At 39.1% G+C, this 18,799-nt stretch overlaps 1 protein-coding gene across 4 annotated transcripts in view; it reads right to left on the bottom strand.

Annotated features, from left to right (window-relative positions):
• myo3b (myosin IIIB) overlaps positions 1 to 18,799 on the bottom strand; it is a 577,679-nt gene that overhangs the window by 32,990 nt on the left and 525,890 nt on the right. For 3 of the 4 annotated variants that reach the window (XM_043693701.1, XM_043693698.1, XM_043693700.1), the window contains 3 exons: positions 13,164 to 13,273; positions 12,738 to 12,784; positions 12,384 to 12,525 (listed from right to left, as the gene is read on the bottom strand). In XM_043693701.1, the coding sequence (XP_043549636.1) occupies positions 12,399 to 12,525; positions 12,738 to 12,784; positions 13,164 to 13,273 (284 nt within the window). In that variant the 3' untranslated portion in view covers positions 12,384 to 12,398. The remainder of the gene's footprint in view (positions 1 to 12,383; positions 12,526 to 12,737; positions 12,785 to 13,163; positions 13,274 to 18,799) is intronic. The other variant, XM_043693699.1, reaches the window with a different exon arrangement.

Here is an 18,799-nt window from a genome sequence, read left to right as displayed (position 1 = left end):
ACATATTTATACCATCACTATGATTGCCTGTTTCCACCTTGAAATCATCACCCATCTTCACCCATACTTCAAATTATATCCTGCTAAAACCTTCAATGACTTTGATTATTCTAGTGTACTCGTGACTGGACTCACGTTTAACCCTCCATAACATTAACATGATTTAAACCTTGTTGCCAATATCCTAACTCGCATAAAGTTCTGTTCACCAATCATCCCTATGTTTGATTTAAAAACTAAAAGAGATAGAGACTTAGTTTGGTTACTGGTTAAGCAATCTCTCATTTTTAGGAATTTCAATTTGTTTTCAAATTACTCTTGGCCTCACCCCTTCCTATCTCTTCAATCTATGTCCCCCAGTTTCACAACTGTCTAAGATCTGTGTTCGTCATATTTTAAATTCTTGACCATGTCTGATCATAATCACTCTAATGGTATTGTACAGCCTTGAAATACAAATCTCTAAAATTCCTTCATAAAACCAGTGGTATCTCAATCTCGCTTTTCTTCTTTAAGGCACTCCTTAAAATCTAACTTTTTCATCAAAAATTTTATTCATTAATTCAAGGCTTGTGGGTGTTTTTGGCTTGGCCAGCATTTATTCCCTATCCCTAATACAACTTCAGAAGATGATGGTAAGTTGTCTTCTTGAACAGCTACAATCCATATAGTGTAGGTATACACATAGTGCTATTATATACACCATTCCAGGCTTTTGATCCAGCAACATGAAAGCAATTGTGATACCATTCCAAGTCAGGATGGCTTGGAGAGAACATGCAGATGGTGCTCCCATATGATTGCTGCCCTTGTCACTCTAGTTAGTAGAAGTTATGGATTTGGTAGTTGTTGTCGAAGAAGGTTTGGTGAGTTGCTGCAGATGGTACACAAAACTGCCACTGTGCTGTGCATCAGTGGCAGAAGAACTGAATGTTGAAGGTTTTGGATGGGGTACCAGTCCTGTGGATAGTGTCAGATTTTGAGTGTTGTTGTAGAAGTACTCAACCAGGCAAGTGAAGAATATTTTCTCTCATTCTTAATTTGTGCCTTGTAGATGGTGAGCAGGCTTTGGGAATCTGGAGGTGAATTATTCACTGCAGAATTCACAGCTTCTGACCTGTTCTTGTACTTCTACAGTTGGCTCAATTTCTGGTCAATGGTAACGTTGCTCCCTGCTCCTCTACCAATTCCCCCAACCCAAGGTGGGGGATTCAGCACTGATAATGCCATTACATGTCAAGGAATGATGATTAGATTCTCTTTTATTTTAGATGGTCATTGTCTGGCACCATGTGGTGTGAATGTTGTTTGCCACTTATTAGCCTAAGCTTGAATGTTATCCAGGTCTTGATGCATTTGAGCATGAACGGCTTCAGTATCTGAAGAATCCCGAATATTGCTGGACAGTATTCAATCATCAGTGAATATCCCCATTTCTGACCTTTTGATGGAAAGGATAGCTGTGTAATTGATAAAGCAGTTGTAGATGGTTGAGCCTATGATAACAGCCAAAGGAAATCCTGTAGCAACGTCTTGTGGCCAAGATGATTATCCTCTAATAACCTCAATCATCTTACTTTGGGCTAGATGTGACTTCAACCAGTGGAGAGTGTTGGCTTGCTTCCTATTGACAGTAGTTTTGCTGACACATTGTCAAATATTGTCATGAAATCAGGGACTCACCTCCTCTCGAGTTCAACTCTTCTGTCCATTTTTGGACCAAAGTTGTAATGAGGTTAGGAACCAAGTGGGCCTGGAAGAACTCATACCTATCATCACTGAAAAGATTACTGTTGAGTAAATGCCATTGGCACTGTCAACCATTCCTTCATTCACTCTACTGATGTTTAAGAATAGGCTGATCGGTAGTAATTGGCTGGGTTGAAATTATCCTTTTTTTGTGGATGAGACATACCTGAGCAATGTTCCACGTTATTGGGTAGATGCCAATGTTGTAACTGTACTAGAACAACTTGGCTAGGGGTTGGGCTAGTTCTGGAACACAAGCCTTCACTATTATTGATAGACTGTTGTCAGGGCCCATAGTCTTTACAGTATCCAGAACTTCAGCTCTTTCTTGATATCCTGCAGGTAATCAAATTGGCTTAAGTCTTACATCTGAATTACAGGGCATTACAGGTTTGACCATTCTCCCTTCTAGGTGAAGATGGTTGCAAATGGTTCAACCTTACTTTAGTATGGATGTGCTGCGCTTCCCCTCACTTTCGATGGGAATGTCTGTGAAGCCTCCTTCTTCAGTGAGTTGTTTAATTGCCCATCATCATTCATGACTCATAACAAGACTGGTTATCTGCAATATTTTGCTTTTGTTTGCTCTTGAGAAAAGAGGGCAATCAGTTGGAATCCTACAAGTTCAATCAGGACATCAATGATGCAAACCGTCTGATCCATTTTGATGAAATTGCTGGGAGAGTAATGTAGAGTCTTCTTGTGGTGTAATGGTAGTGTTCCTGTTCCTAGAACGAGAGGGCTAGGTTCAAGTCCCACCTGCTCCAGAGATGTGTAATAACACCTCTGAACAGGTTGATTAGGAAAAAAAATGGGAAAGCAATGGAGTTAGTGGAATATATGGCAGCTCCAATGGAAATTGCTTTGGGAACCCTAAAGTTAGATGAAGTAAGGTAACATTTACCCAAGACTGGATGTTAGACAATAATCATAGCCTTGTATATGTACTGAAGAGTTTGTTAAGTGTGATGAATGAGAGATAGTGTTGCACATCATCATTATACAATTAGCAAACACATCAAAAGTAGTAATCTCCAGCTTATTCCTGGTGGAGAAAATGAGGTCTGCAGATGCTGGAGATCAGAGATGGAAATGTGTTGCTGGAAAAGCGCAGCAGGTCAGGCAGTATCTAGGGAACAGGAGAATCGACGTTTCGGGCATTAGCCCTTCTTCAGCTTATTCCTGGTGCCAGGTGAAAGTGTGTACAAATATAGTGGATAAGGCAAATGAATGTGTGGCTGGAAGGACGATGCAGGAGGAGGGCTTTAGTCGCTAAGGACACTGGGACTAGCACTGAGAAAGGTGGTACCTGTACAAGCCAATCAGATTGCATCTGAGCTGAAACCAAAAGAGAAAATACTGGAAAATCTCAGCAGGTCTGGCAGGATCTGTAAAGAGAGAAAAGAGCTGATGTTTCGGGTCTAACTGACCCTTTGACAGCTCTTTTCTCTCCTTACAGATGCTGCCAGACCTGCTGAGATTTTCCAGCATTTTCTCTTTTGGTTTCAGATTCCAGCATCTGCAGTAATTTGCTTTTATGCATCTGAACTGAGCTGGAACTGAACTCCTTATGAAGCATTTTGCTCATGCTATTCAGAGAACAATAAACTATCTTGACAGGGCTATGGGAGCCTAACCAGAACATTAGAGAGAAGTAGTAGAGTGCACAAAATACTTGGAGGGATGGATAGCATTATTCTAGAGAATAGAAAGTCCATAGGCGAGGATCAAGTAAATGAGACAGTAATGAAGTCTAAATGAGGGTTACACTTCATGTGTATGAATGCACAGAATATAGTAAATAAGTTTGAGGAGTTGCAAAGCAAAATGTCATGTGGATTATAATGTTATGCTGACATCAAACCTAGTTCATGGAAAGGCAGGACGGGGTGTTACATATTCATCAGTACAAAGCATCCAGAAAAGAAAGGAAAAGTGGAAAAGGAGCAAGAGTGGTGATGTTGATTAAGGAGAGCATTGCAGTGCTAGAGAAAGAGAATGCCTCAGAAGACTGAAAGACAGAATCAATTTGACTAAAGCAAAGCAACTGTAAGGATGCAATTACATTATGCAGTGTAGTCTAAAGCCCATTACTTAGTAGAATGGATGTAGAGGAACAAATACAAGGATATTACAACGTAGTTGTAAACAATGACTTTAACTACCCAAATGTATAGTGGAACAGTACTAGTGCTAAGGGCAAAGAGGGACAAAGATTCTTAGATTGTATTCAGTAAAATCTCCTACAGAAAGATGAGTCCAGCCCAACTTAAAAGTATGCACTGTTGAACCTGGTTCTTGGAAATGAGATGGGACCAGTAAATCAAGTATCAGTGGAGGAACATTTAGGACACATTGATCATTGCATAGTAAGGTTTAGGAGGATAATATAAATGGCCAATAGACAATCCAGACTAAGAACGATTAATGGGGATGAGTTGACCTCAATGGGGCAAGATCACAGCTGGCTCAGATAGATGGGAATGGCAGGTTGATGAGAAAAACTGTAACTGAACAATGAACTTTCAAAGAGAAGATGGTTTGAGTCCTGTCAAGGTACATTCCATCAAAAGAGTAAGGAAGACAATTAAATCCAGAACTCCCCTAGATAGAAATCAAAATAAAAACAAAAAGGTTCTTGACAGGCTAGATATGGAGAGGATGTTTCTGCTTATGGGAGAATCTAAAATTAGGCTCATTGTTTAAAAATCAGGAATCATCCACCTAAAACATAGAATAGATAAATTATTTTTATTTCAGAAAGTCTTGAGTCTTCAGAATTGTCTTCCTGATCTTGATGTGCAGTAGACAAATCAAATTTCGCAAATAATGCAAAATCTCGAAGCATTGTAAACTGTGAGGAAAACACTGTAAGCAGACAGGTTAATAGGTAGTTAGATGGTAGATGAAGTTCAGTGCAGGGAAGTGGGAAGTGGTGTATTTTTCTACAAAGAACAGACAAAACAAAATATGGGGTACAATTCTAAAAGGGCTGCCCAGGCAGAGAAAGCTGGGTGTATGTGTGCATGGATCACTGAAGGTTGCAGAACAAGTAGAAGGAGATACCAATTAACAAAGTATATAATATCCTGGGCTTTATTAATAGGGGGATAGAGAACAGCAAAGGGGTTATGTTGAACTTGGACAAGATTTTTTTAAGAGCTCAACTGGAGTACTATACACCATCCTGGGCACCATTCTATTATAAAGAGAATGAACAGATTGGAGAGAATGAAGAATAGCTTTAGGAGGACAGTTTCAGGGATGAGAAACTTCACTTGTGAGAATAGATTTGAGAAGTTGGGATTGTTCTCTTTGGTGTGAAGAAGGCTAAGAGGATATCTGACAAAAGCTTTCAAAATCATGACAGTTCTGGATAGATGACTTAAGGAGAAATTGACCCTACTCGTAAACAGATCTAGAATGAGAGGACAAAGATTTAAAATGATTTGCAAATGTTGCCAATGTGGTGTGACAAAACAAACATCTTCTTATAATGCGTGCTTTGCATCTGGAATGCACTGTGGAAATGTGATGGAGGCAACATTAATTTAGGCATTAAGAGAGTATTCGATGACAATTTGATCGGAAACATAGTTCAAAGGTTTGGGGAAAAGGCAGGCAAATGGCACTAAGTCATAACGCTTGGACCGCTGGTGCAGACACGAGAATTCAAATGGCCTCTTTCTACACCATAACAATTACATGATTCTGTAATGTGGAAGCTAACTATATTGTTTTGAGTGATGTTGTCATGGAGTGAAATCTGAATGAGTAAGACAAGGGAGCTAAAATTAGATCTTTGAGGTGTCTACTGGTGATAGTCCCAATATTGGTAGATCAATGAGTGAAAATTAGGAAAATCAGATCCATGGAGGATGACCAGGTAAGAGAAATATTGCAGGAGACTTGTATTGACTGGGTCACAGTGCAAGGATATCAGGAGAACAAAAATAAATATTGCACAAAAATACACAGATTAATCATTTAGTGGAAATTCAGCACTCACTCTTCATATTTCCCATTATTTTATGCCACTTTCTTATCTTTAAATTCTTTCATCAACTTTTTGAACTTTCTATTTTTATGCATTCATTTCCCTTCTGTAGGTAGTTACCATTTGCTCAGCTCCTCTGTTCTGCCCCTGAACCCTAACCTCTGGACCAAGCTACATGATCAGATGCCCTGAACGCCTTACCTGCTTTAGAACCCACCTCACTAATGAGTAAACAAAGAAACTGAGTTGGGGAAGTTAAATGTGAGAGAAAGAAAGACATACATTTATATAATGTTCTCAGCACATTTCAAAGAACTTTATAAACAATGTTTACTTTGATTCTGAACTTTGATGTGGGCTTCATAAATTTTAATATATTGAAAAAAAGTTGATTCAGAAGAAAACATAAAGACAGGTAAGGTTATAAAAGTCAGAAGAAATAAAAGCAAATAAAATGTAAAATGTGAAAAGACAAAAAAAGTAACAATAAATAAAGTATGATATAGAAAATACAAAAGAGTGAAAAAGAAAATGACAATAAGATACAGAGATACTGATTGTGTTTCCTTGACTCCATGGAAAAGGGTTTAGTGATGGAGGACTGCTGGGGGAATTGGCAGTCCAATTTCTGGAGGCAGTCAACCATGAACTTCAGTTAAGAGCCCAATCTTCATTCACCAAAACACACTAGTTTCGACAATCAACGTTAAAGGCACAAACATCTCTTGGTCTTTTTTTAAAACAAGATTGGCAGAATTTTCTGCCTGAACTTTGAGGAATCTTCATGCTTACCCAACTGTCTCAGCAGCATTCAGCTCACTCAACAGGTTGTACAGGCTTGGGATCCACAAATGGTTCTTGTTAGGGCATTGGCACCTAAGGGAAAACTTAGCTGACCCATACTGAAACTGTGGTTGGATTTTCATATTTGAAATAGAGCTTTCACCAGCTCGTTACAGAATTGGCAAAATCCCCACCTCAACTATTTTGAGAGAAGCACTTCATGAGCTAATATTGGACCTTCCTTAGTTAAGGACCTCACCAGCAGGAAACTGGCCCCTGGAAGTTGCTGGCTAATCAGACATAGGCGGATTCCCATGCCTGTTAGGGCCACCTGGAGCACTGGCAGCTGCTGACAAGACATCCACCAACAGTACAGGATCATTAAGGAGGGCTCTTGTGCTGAGGTGGTAATGTGCCTACCTCTCATCCAGGAGGTTCAGATTCAGGACCAACCTGCTTCTGAACAGGCTGAAATAGAAAGTATCCAGGATCAGGTCAAGTTGAATTAGGTAGGTGAGTATTGCAGTGTGGGGTTCACATGAGAGGTGGGAAAGGGTTCAAAGTTAAGGGCAGGAAGATAGACTTCAGAAGAGGAGAAAGTGAGGACTGCAGATGCTGGAGGTCAGAGTCGAGAGTGTGTGTGTTTCATAGCAGATCAGGCAGCATCCGAGGAGCAGGAGAATCGATGTTTTGGCCATAAGCCCTTTGTCAGGAATGAGGCTTGTGGGCTGTGGGGCTGAGAGATAAATGGGAAGAGTGTGGGGCTGGGGGGAAGGTAGCTGGGAATGCAATAGGTAGATGAAGGTGGAGAAGAAGGTGATAGGTCGGAGAGGTAGGTGGAGTGAATAGATAGGAAAGATGATGGACAGGTCAAGAGGATGTTGTTGAGTTGGATGCTTGGGATTTGGATAAAATGGGGGGAGGGGAAATGGGGAAACTGGTGGAATCCACATTAATCCTGTATGGTTGTAGGGTCCCAAGGCAGAAGGTAAGGCGTTCATCCTGCAGGTATCGAATGATGAGGGTTTGGCGATGGAGGCGGCCCAGGACCTGAATGTCCTTCGTGGAGTGGGAGGGGGAGTTGATGCCAGGTAGATGCCGGGTGTTGTCAGATCCATGCCCCACACAGCCCTCACCCCACTCCTGGCACCTTCCCCTGCCATCGCAGAAAGTGCAAAACCTGTGTCCACATCTCCCCCCTCACCTTCATTCAAGGCCCCAAAGGATCCTTCCACATCTGACGGAAAGTTACCTGTACCTCCACAAATGTCATCCACTATACCTGTTGCACACGATGTGGTCTCCTCTACTTGGGGGAGACAGGACGCCAACTTGCGGATCGTTTCAGAGAACATGTCTGGGACACCCGTACCAACCAACCCCAGCGTTCCATGGCTGAACACTTCAACTCCCCCTCGCACTCCACCAAAGACATTCAGGTCCTGGGCTTCCTCTATCACCAAACCTTAACCACCTGACACCTGGAGGAAGAACAGCTCATCTTCTGCCTTGGGGCCTTGCAACTACACGAGATTAATGTGGATTTCACCAGTTTCTGCATTTCCCCTCCCCCCACCTTATTCCAAGGAAGAAACACATGATTGCAAAAGGATAAGGGGCAGGTCCGATGATTAGACAGAATATAAAGAACAGTAAATGATTCATCACAAGAAAAAAACTTAAAGTATGTGAAAAAAATGGCTAAAAATGTAAAAATAGCCAGCAAGAATTTCTGCAGTTATTTATAATGAAAAGAATAAGTAAAGTGAATGTTCTGAAGAAGGGTCACTGAACACGAAATGTTGACTCGGTTTTCTCTCCATGGATACTGCCAGATCTGCAGGATTCTCCAGCAATTTCTGTTTTTAAGTGGAGTGTTGGTCTTCCAGAGGTGAGAATGGGGAATTTATAGTAGATTGATAAGGGAATGAACAAATATTTTGCCTCCATCTGAATGATACAAAAATATTCCAATAATAGCTGTAAATCAAGCAGTGGAAGGGAGAAAGGAATCACTAGGGAAATGATAGAGAAAAAACTGATGGAGCTGTAAGCTGACAAATCACTAAGTCCAGATGGACTTTATCGTAAAGTTTTAAAAGAAATAGACAAAGATGTAGTGGATGCGTTGGAGTTAACATTCCAAGGTTGAATATAAAAAGTTAGAGTGAAAAGTAGAAACTTATGGTGTAGGCATTAATATATTAGTATGGAAAGAAGAATAGATGGCAGGCATAACACAGAGAGCATGCATAAATGAATATTTTTTTGATTGGCAGGATGTGACAAGTAGAGAGCTGCAGGTGTCTGTGCTGGGTCTTGGTTTTCAGTAATTTATATCAATGACTTAGTGAAGGCATCATAGCTACATTTGGAGACGACACAAAGAATAGCAGGAAAGTATGTTAGGAAGAGGACATAGGATGCAGATGAATATAGGTAGGTTAAGTGTACAAAACTCTGGTGGACTGATCATAAAATGGGAAAATGTGAAGTTGATTATTTTGGCAGGAAGGATTTAAAAACCTACTATTTAAATGGAGAATGACTGCAGAATTCTGAGTTGCAGAGGGGCCTAGATGTTCCACTGTATGAGTTACAGAAACCTAGTATGTAGCTACAGCCTGTATTAAGAAGATGAATGAATTGGTATCCTTTACTACCAGAGAAGTTGAAACTATAAGCATGGATATTTTCCTTCAGTTATATAGGGAATTGGTGAGGCAGTATCTCAAATACTGAGTATAGTTTTGGTCTTCTTATTTAATAGTGGGTTAAATCCTTTAGAAGCAATTCATAGGAGATTGATCTGGATTTAGGAACAGTTGGACAGACTGGGCTCGTTTCCATTGAAATTTAGACAAATGATGGGTGATTTGATTAAAGTATATAAGATCCTGAACAGGCCTAACAAGGTAGATGTGGAAAAGATGTTTCTTATTGTGGATGAATCCTCAACAAGGTGAACTGTTGAAAAAAGACAACTGCTCATTTCAGTACAAGGTGAAGAAATTTTTTTTTTAAATCTTGGAGGGATGGTTAACTTTAGAGCTCTGCCTCAGATGGCAGTGCACGTGGAGACATTGAATATTTTTAAGGTGGTGGTTCTACCTCCACCTTGTTAGATTCTTGTTAGGAAGAGGAATCAAAAGTTATTATGGGGGAGATGGAAAGTGGAATTTGAAATTGATCAGCCACAATTTTATTGAATGGCATTGCACATTCAAGGGGCTGAAATATCTACTTCTACTTCTAATTCATATATTTGTATTATATTTAGACATCTAATAATTTTGGACATCAAGAGAAAATTTTATCCCATAGGATGGGAAGCAAGCTGAAGAAATAACTTTATAAAAAGAAAGAGACATTCATACATACAAGCTTTTTTTCATTTTAACTTGCACGATGTAAGTACATTCTAATTTAAAAATCACTGTGGAACTTGCAAAGTAGCTGCTAAAATTCACACTAATTTAACGTGCCTTTCTGAAAGGAATAAGTGCATTTACAGTCCATGTTGCAGTTGTGTGCACAACTGTGTGATTATTTGTACACACATTCAAGCAAGTTACTGTGCTGATCTGTTGCAGCCGATTGGGAAAGAGAAACAAGTCTCCTGTGGAAGTGTGGGAGAAGTTGGCTTGGCTGATTCTTCCACCAAGTAATTTTTTATGACATGGGCAAATTATATTTTTTCTTTGTATAGTTTGAAACAATCCTATGAATTTTTCCCAACAAAAATTGTTAATAAACTATAAAAAATATACCACTGATAAGAATTTTAATTTGCATGCTTTCAAACTACAAACTGCATTAGGAATTTCAGAAACTGTTAATTCCTTCAAAGTGATATTCAACTTAACTGGCTGCAGTTCATTAGATTGTAAAATACATCATGCAACAAAACTAGTCTAAAAACTGTATACATTGAAAATATGTGTGTTAACAGCAGCACACAATTTAGTTTTGTACTTATCAAATGAATTATATCACTTAGAGATTAGAAAACAGTTCTAAATAAATTTCAAAAATATACTCAGAAAATTGTCTAAAATAAATCTTCCTACTTCAACTTTGAAAATTCCAAACATGAACTAATTAAAATTCCTTAATTTGTATTTATTGAGGTAAAAATGCTTGTACATTATAAAAGACCCCAGCTGTGTTTCTGAAAATGAGGGACGTATGCAAAGTTCTGCAAATCAAATGTAGAATTGCTGAGACTTGAAATAACAACATATAGAAAGCTATGTGTTGGAGTTCCTGGTCACTGAGTGAGTGCTGCAGTATTACATTTGGTTTGCAGGCAACTATGCAAATTCTATATTTCCAGGACCTGGTAACAGGGAAAAAATGAAGGAAGGAATTTACATTTATATAGCACCTTTCAAAGCTGGTGTTTCCAAAATTAAACTGCAAGCATTTATGGGATATCATCTGAGTACATTTTTGAGGCTGGTTTGAAGTCCAAAATCTTTGGAGCCAATACATTATTTTTGAAATATTGTTAATGTCAAATTAACAAATGCATAGTTAAGTTGTGTTCAGCAATATTCAACAACAATAAATGATCAAGTTCAATGTTGTGAACTCGAGATAAACTTAAACTAGATCACTGGAAAAGTATGCTGCTCTTCTTTGTAAAGTTTCCATGTTTTTTCAAACAAACAAGGGCTTGGCTTGATGTTGCTTCTGATTAACTTGGGCTTCATAACACAACTTTCCTTCTAAGCTAATCTAGAAATAATTTATGCTGACAAGACACAAAAGAAGTGTTCTATTCCCAATCTTGACTATCTCATCCTAATGAGTCCAAACAAATTGTTAAACAAGCCCAAAGATTTATTTAATGTAATTTATTTATGCAGTTTCAAGTTGTACAAAATAGTTTTTTAAAAGATCACCAGAAATGGAAGTGTATAAACGTGTAAATTGCAGAATAATTTTATGTTTGGAAGGTGTATGCATTCCAGCTGAATTATTTCCAGTAATGCATTGACCGTAGCAGGCACACATCATGACCTGGAGGCATCAAAGGACACCTGGACAGCCCATTTGTTACTCTGCAAGCCAACACTACAAACATAAGAGGCTTCCATGCTGTTCCCTAAACCCATGCTGAGCTACTAGGGGAAATTTCCTTTAATGACAGGTGGGCAAAGTTAGATTTATTACCTGCTGTAACTTAGATTGCTATTCGAAATAAACCACTTTTTTATAACCCCTACCTAAAGTAAATAATTAGTTTATTCAGAATAGAAAAGAGATACAGCTTTTCCCAAGCTTTCCTAAAATTATCAGGTTGAGAAATACTGCAAGAATTTGTGCATAATAAAGGACTGGCTCTAATCTATTCATGGGTTATTGAAGTTGGTTATTAGCCTTCAAATTTTCCAGTTATATTTTACAATGAATGAATCAAGTAATCTTTATTACAGTGTAGTGTTTAATGCAAAACATGTTAAAGTATGGACTACTTTAGTGCTCAGTTTGTTAGTAAATTAATGCTGAAATTGAGTAAAAACTCATAGATCAATATTGAGAATATTTTGATACTTGTAAACAGAATTAAAATCCCACAAAGTTTGGATTTGGATGAATTGGCAAGAACATGTGGAATTATTTTTAAATATCACCTGCAGACCACTTCATATAGATAGGTCTCAGCATATAACTTTTGTCCCCCTTTACAGAGAAAAATAACAATGACTAATGAACTGTTTTTCAGAGATTATTTGATTCTTATTTCTCAAACCATTCCATTGTTTATTCTAACAGATTGTTGACAAAACTGAACCATGAAAAATTGACTTGTCAGATTTTACTGCAAGATATGAAATCATTAAATTACCTACAGAATCCATGTTTAGCTATGAGTAAAGGATCCCCTTGGAATAGGAGGAGGGTTCAAGGTATCGTCTTCCTCAGCGACAGGCTCAATAGATGACAGTGATTTGTAATATTCATCCTCAATGTCCAGCACTTTGATTTGACTGTGATAAAGAAAAAAATAGTTGACTTATCAGCACACAAAATAAAGCTTTTCACAGAAAGGGCTATCTGTTAACATGTCAATCACATTATTTTAACTAAAATAAACAGTTTGCTTTATTTAGAATCTTTATTTTTTGAAGTATAAAGATGCAACAATCTATAACACAATTGTTTGTTTTTATTTACTGGAAAAAACTAAGTATCTGTTTACCCAAGTTTTCTTGGCTTTCTTTTACTCCCTTGGTATTCTAGGATTCCCTGTGGAGAAGGCCAAGAACACACAGTCAACAGCAGAGCAGCAAGTCGTTAATTTTTAATTCAAAGTGATTTTGTGTTGAATGCAAGCAGATGCTGATAATATCAGAAGTCACAGCATAATTTTTTTGATCAAAGAGCTCAAGTGAGCCTGATGAAGCATGCATCATGCTTGGCTTTGATAAACCACATCAATTATTCACCGTGACGGCAGACATCCTGACATGAAAGCAACAGATAAAGAGCATAAGCACATGTTCACGAAGACAGACAGAAGAAGAGCATGGGGGTGGGGCTGGAGAGGTTGGGGCAGGTATTTATAATGGTATTATCATCTGGACCCAAAGTCAGCAAAAGAGCTTTATTGCTACTTTGAACTCACATTTAACTGGTTATAATACAGGCTGTCCTCAGGGCTGCTCAGCATTTTGGGCTGCTGCATTCGTCGACGAGGTGTTCTCAACTGTCTTTTTTCTATTTCCTTTCCTGATCCTGAAACATTAAATTATAGTGTTAACCATTGAATAATCCAAAGCCACGTCCATTGTCAACTACTAATGTCTTCCTATATTTTCCTGTCTTCCACAGCTCAGTATTTATTTAAAGCCCCAATGTTAACACTTGCAGTGCTAAGCAATTATAACAACTTAGGTTCCAAGAAAAGATATTAAATGATTTCATGCACAATGCTAAATATTTTCCTGTATTTCTATTTAATTGCAGGTCATTACAGGTTTTAAACTCCTAGTTTCCACAAATCATTTTTGTGAAACTTCCTTTGATGTTTAGTCACAGTCCACAATTCCTTAGCAGCTGTATTCCAATCTCTGCAATCAGATGTTTTAAGTGCATACAGAAAATAACCTGAATGCTGGGTTTTACTCCCTCCCACCTGGGAAATGTCACCCTCTCTCTCATACATGCAGTCGACACTTGACAGGGCAACAGCAAAGTGAACACCCTGGCACCAGAGCTGATTCCGAATGATACAGGACACCAAACCAAAACAGGCAAAGTCCCGGGTGACATTGGTGCCACAAGTGAAAACAGACGTGTTTTATGACAAGTATAGACTAAATGGCTCAGCCCACCCACATAGGAATCAAAGTAATATTATTCCAGATAGTCTGTACATGCCTTACAAGTCAATCTTGGCACTATTCAAAGATTACCAGAAGTTCTCCTGTGTCTTAATCAATATTTATCCCTCAACCAATATCACTAAAACATATTAGATGGTCATTGCTGCAACTATCATCTACAAAGTGACTATTGCATTTCTCCGGATTATAACTGTGACTACATTTCAAAAGTAATTCATGGCATAGAACCACTTTGCACTCAAAGGTGTTAGAGAAATACTATTCCTTTCTCTTTCTCCCTTATGTATAAGTGGCACCCGTAAATGTATCCTGAAGTACAATTGCATAACTTCCGGTTGAACCACTTTATAAATGGAACAAAGCTAAAGGGGTCAGAACTCACTGTAGCAAGTATCTGTGTAAATGGATATCACTGCATATTTCAACAACTCGTCAAGGTTGTAGGATAAGTAAGTAATGTCACAGGACTAATAATCTAGACCCCCAGGCTAATGTTCAGGGATCATGGGCTCGAATCCTACCATAGTAGATTATGAAACTTGAATTCAGTAAAAAAAATCTGGAATTAAAAAACTTGGTGTTGATTGCCATTGAAAAGCTCATTTGGTTCATAATGTCTTCAGGGAAGGAAATCTGCCATCCTTAACTGATCTGGCCTACATTTGACTCCAGGTGCACAGCGGTGTGGTTGGTACTTAACAGGTCTCGGGGCAATTAGGGGCAGGCAATAAGTGCTGACCTAGTCAGTGATGCCCACATTCCATGAAAAAAAAATTTAAAAGAAGGTGAATTCTCATGGCTGCTTATCATGTTGTGTGGTAGGTTTTCTGCCACCATCTGCTTTCCCGGTAGAGATATAGCTTGCCCTCTTAGAAAACCACTTGGTAGTCTAACACGAAAAGGCTCTTGTCTTAAGTAAGATGTAGTTTATTGTATGCTAGCAAATAAGTACAAGTTACATTAATATGATAGACACTGGTACAGAGACTGAGGAAGTCCCAGCTGGCAGCACGGTGGCTCAGTGGTTAGCACTGATGCCTAACAGCACCAAGGACCCAGATTCAATTCCACCCTCGGGTGACTGTCTGTGTGGAGTTTGCATGTTTTCCCCATGGTTACATGGGTTTCCCTCAGATACTCCAATTTCCTCCCACAGTCCAAAATATGCAGGTTAAGTGGATTAGCCATACTAAATTGCCCATAGTATCTGGGGATGTGTAGGTTAAAGAGATGAGCCTTGGGGATTGCAGGCATAGGGTATGGGGATGAGTCTGGATGAGATGCTCTTCAGAGAGCTGGTGCGGACCTATTGTGTCGAATGGTCTGTTTCCACACTGTAGGTATTCTATGGCAAGTCTTTTTTCTTTGAGATGCTGAGCTGTTCTCTCCCAAAGACACATATCATGATGTAATTGGTGGTGCTTAATATATTGATCAGTATTAACTATCACTAACCCTTACACCTATCTTCCCAAAGCTTTTATTTACATTATTAATTTTATTCATTTGCATGTAAAATTTCATTTACCACTACCTTTATGATCCCACTCCAGGTCTCAGAGGGATCAAAAACAAGAAGACTGGAGATTTCACTATTCCCTTAGAACATGTGCTCTGTCAAAGTGGAGAAGTGGTTAGTGTCTGGTTTGAAGACTGTTTTCTTTGTTTATTTTCTTGACAGTGTGAGGTCTGAAGTACATTTAAACTGGATAACCTTTTACCTCTTGGAGTTTCTTTGCTGAGGACATCTTTCCTGCTGAACCAGGCAATTGCTCCTTTGTAATATCTGGAGGACCTTTAATCTCATGAATTTACTTCATGAAAGATGGCTGCCCTGTTGAGACAGACATTCTTCTTTCTGCAGTATTCTGGATTTCTGAACCAGGCAACTTCTTCTTGACTGTGTCCTGAATCTGTGGACATTGGTCATTCCATTTCAATGGTAGCTTCCTTGGAGTTAGATGCTTCACAGTTTAAATCACATAGCAAGCCTGTGCTGAAGCATATAGACTCTTTACTTCAACTTACTGCTTCATGTTCCATGGACCTTCAACAATTGTAGTCTTAGAGTCATAGAGTCACAGATGTGTGCAGCACGGAGACAGACCCTTCGGTCTAACTCGTTCATGCCAACCAGATATCCTAAATTATTCTAGTCCCATTTGCCAGCATTTGGCCCATATCCCTCCAACCCCTTCCTATTCAGAAACTCATCCAGATGCCGTTTAAATGTTGTAATTGTACCAGCCTCTATGACTTACTCTGGCAGCTTATTCCAAACACATAACACCTTCTGCTTGAAAAAGGTGTCCTTCAGGTTCCTTTTAAATCTTTCCCTTCTCACCTTAAACCAATGCCCTCTAATTTTGGACTTCCTACTCTTGGGAAAAAAGAACTTGATGATTCAACCTATCCATGCCCCTCATGATTTTACAAACTTCTATAAGGTACCCCTCAGCCTCCAATGCTTCAGGGAAAATAGCCCCAGACTATTCAGCCTCTCCCTATAGCTCAAACCCTCCACTTCTGGCAACATTGATGCAGATCTTTTCTGAACCTTTTCAAGTTTCACAATATCTTTCCTAAAGCAGAGAAACCAGAATTGAACTCAGTTCAAAAATACATTGTCTGTTTGCCCTATCCATACCCCTCATGATTTTATAAACCTCTACGAAGTCACCCCTCAGCCCCCAACACTCCAGGGCAATCAGCCCCAGCCTATTCAGCCTCTCCTTAAAGCTCAAGTCCTCCAACCCTGGCAACATCCTTTTAAATCATTTCTGAATCCTTTCAAGTTTCACAACATCCTTCTGAGAGGAAGATCAGAATTTCATGCAATATTCCAAAAATGGTCTAACCAATGTCCTGTATAGCCGCAACATGACCTCAATGCTTTGACCAATAAAAGAAAGCATACCAAATGCCTTCTTCACTATCCTATCTACCTGAAACTCCGCTTTCAAGGAGCTGTGAACCTGCATTTCAAGGTCACTTTGTTCAGCAACACTCCATAGGACCTTACAATTAAGTGTATAAGTCCTACTAAGATTTGCTTTTCCAAAATGCAGCATCTCACATTTATCGAAATTAAACTCCATCTGCCACTCCTCAGCCCATTGGCCCATCTGATCAAGATCCCATTGTAATCTGTGGTAACCTTCTTTGCTGTCCATTACACCTCCAATTTTGGTGTCATCTGCAAACTTACTAACTACACCTCCTATGTTATCCAAAACTTTTACATAAATGACAAAACGTAGTGGACCCAGTACCGATTCTTGTGGCACTCCACTGGTCGCAGGCCTCCAATGTGAAAACCAACGTTCCAACAACACCCTCTGTCCCTCAAGATTCCCTCAAATAACTTGCTGATGTCAGGCTCACTGGTCTATAGTTCCCTGGCTTATCTTTACCACCTCTCTTAAATAGTGGCACCACATTAGCCAACCTCCAGTCTTCCAGCACCTCACCTGTGACTATCAATGATACATCTCAAATATTGTGTGCAGTTTTGGACTCCTTATTTAAGGAAGGACGTAAACATAGTGGAGGTGGTTCACAGACATTTTACTTGATTGATATCTGAAATGAGCAAGCTGTCTTATAAGGACAGCTTGGACAAGCTGTGCTTGCTTCCACTGGAATTTAGAAGAATGAAAGAGTTTTGTTTATCAATCCAGGACTAGAGGGTCATGTTTTAAAATTAGGGGTCAATCATTTAGGATAGATATGTGAAGAATTATTTTTCTGTCAGAGGATTGTGCAATATACAACATACAACTCAACACAGCAGAGGAACAGGCCCTTCAGCCCACCAAGCCTGTGCTAATTCCTGTTCCTTATTTAGACCCACTACTTATTTTCCATATGTGGTTTCTACTCCTCTGTTCACCTCCCATTGATGTGTCTATCAAGAAACACCTTAAACGTTGCTAACATGTCTGCTTCCATCAGCTCCACAGGCAGTGCATTCCAGGCTTCCCCACACTTCTCCTTGAAACTTGCCCCTCTCATACTGAACTGTGCCCTCTTGTAGTTGAAATTCCTACCTTGGAAAAAAATCTATTACTGTCCACCCTGTCTATGCCCCTCATAATTTTGTAGACCTCTATCAGGTCAGCTCTCAACCTCTTTCTTTCCATGAAAGTAATCTGAGTTTATCCAATCTCACCTCAAAACTAAAATCCTCCAGACCAGGCAATGTCCTGATATACCTTCCCTACACCCTCTCCAAAGCATCCACGTATTTCTGGCAGCATTACGACTAGAACTGCAAGCAATATTTCAAAACGTGGCCTAACTAATGATTTATATAGCTGCAACATAACTTGCTAACTTTTACAGCATGTTGTATGCCTTCTGGACCACTTTATCCACCTGTGTTTTTCAGGGATCTGTGGACCTGTAAGCCCAGATCCCCCTGTATGTCAATGCTCCTAAGAGTTCTGCCATTTATTGTATAATTTGAAACTGAATTTTATCTTCCAAAATGCATCACCTTGCACTTATCCAGATTAAACTCCATCTGCCATTTCTCTGCCCAAATCTGGAATCTATATCCTGTTATATCCTTTGAGAATCTCCTCATTACCTGCAATTTCACCAATTTTTGTGTCATCCACAAACTCCACTCAAAGTGCCAAATGGTCTATATTTGCTCCTACTTGTATGGTTGAATATACATAGGGAAGCTTTTTAAACAGTTGTTTGGAATAACATTAGTGGTCATATCACATGGAAAAGAGATTGCTTGATTAGGAAGTACCAACATGAATTTCTGAAGGGGAAATCATGTTCAACTAACTTGCTGGAGATTTTTAAAGAGATAATCAAAAAGACTCAATGAGGGTTACGCTGTTGATGTGGCATAAATTTTCATCTATCAGGTGTTCAATGCAAAGCCACACAATATACT

This window comes from Chiloscyllium plagiosum, chromosome 7 (assembly GCF_004010195.1).
Source record: "Chiloscyllium plagiosum isolate BGI_BamShark_2017 chromosome 7, ASM401019v2, whole genome shotgun sequence".
In the NCBI taxonomy this organism is placed as follows: domain Eukaryota; kingdom Metazoa; phylum Chordata; class Chondrichthyes; order Orectolobiformes; family Hemiscylliidae; genus Chiloscyllium; species Chiloscyllium plagiosum.
This window is presented reverse-complemented; position numbering and strand designations above follow the sequence as displayed.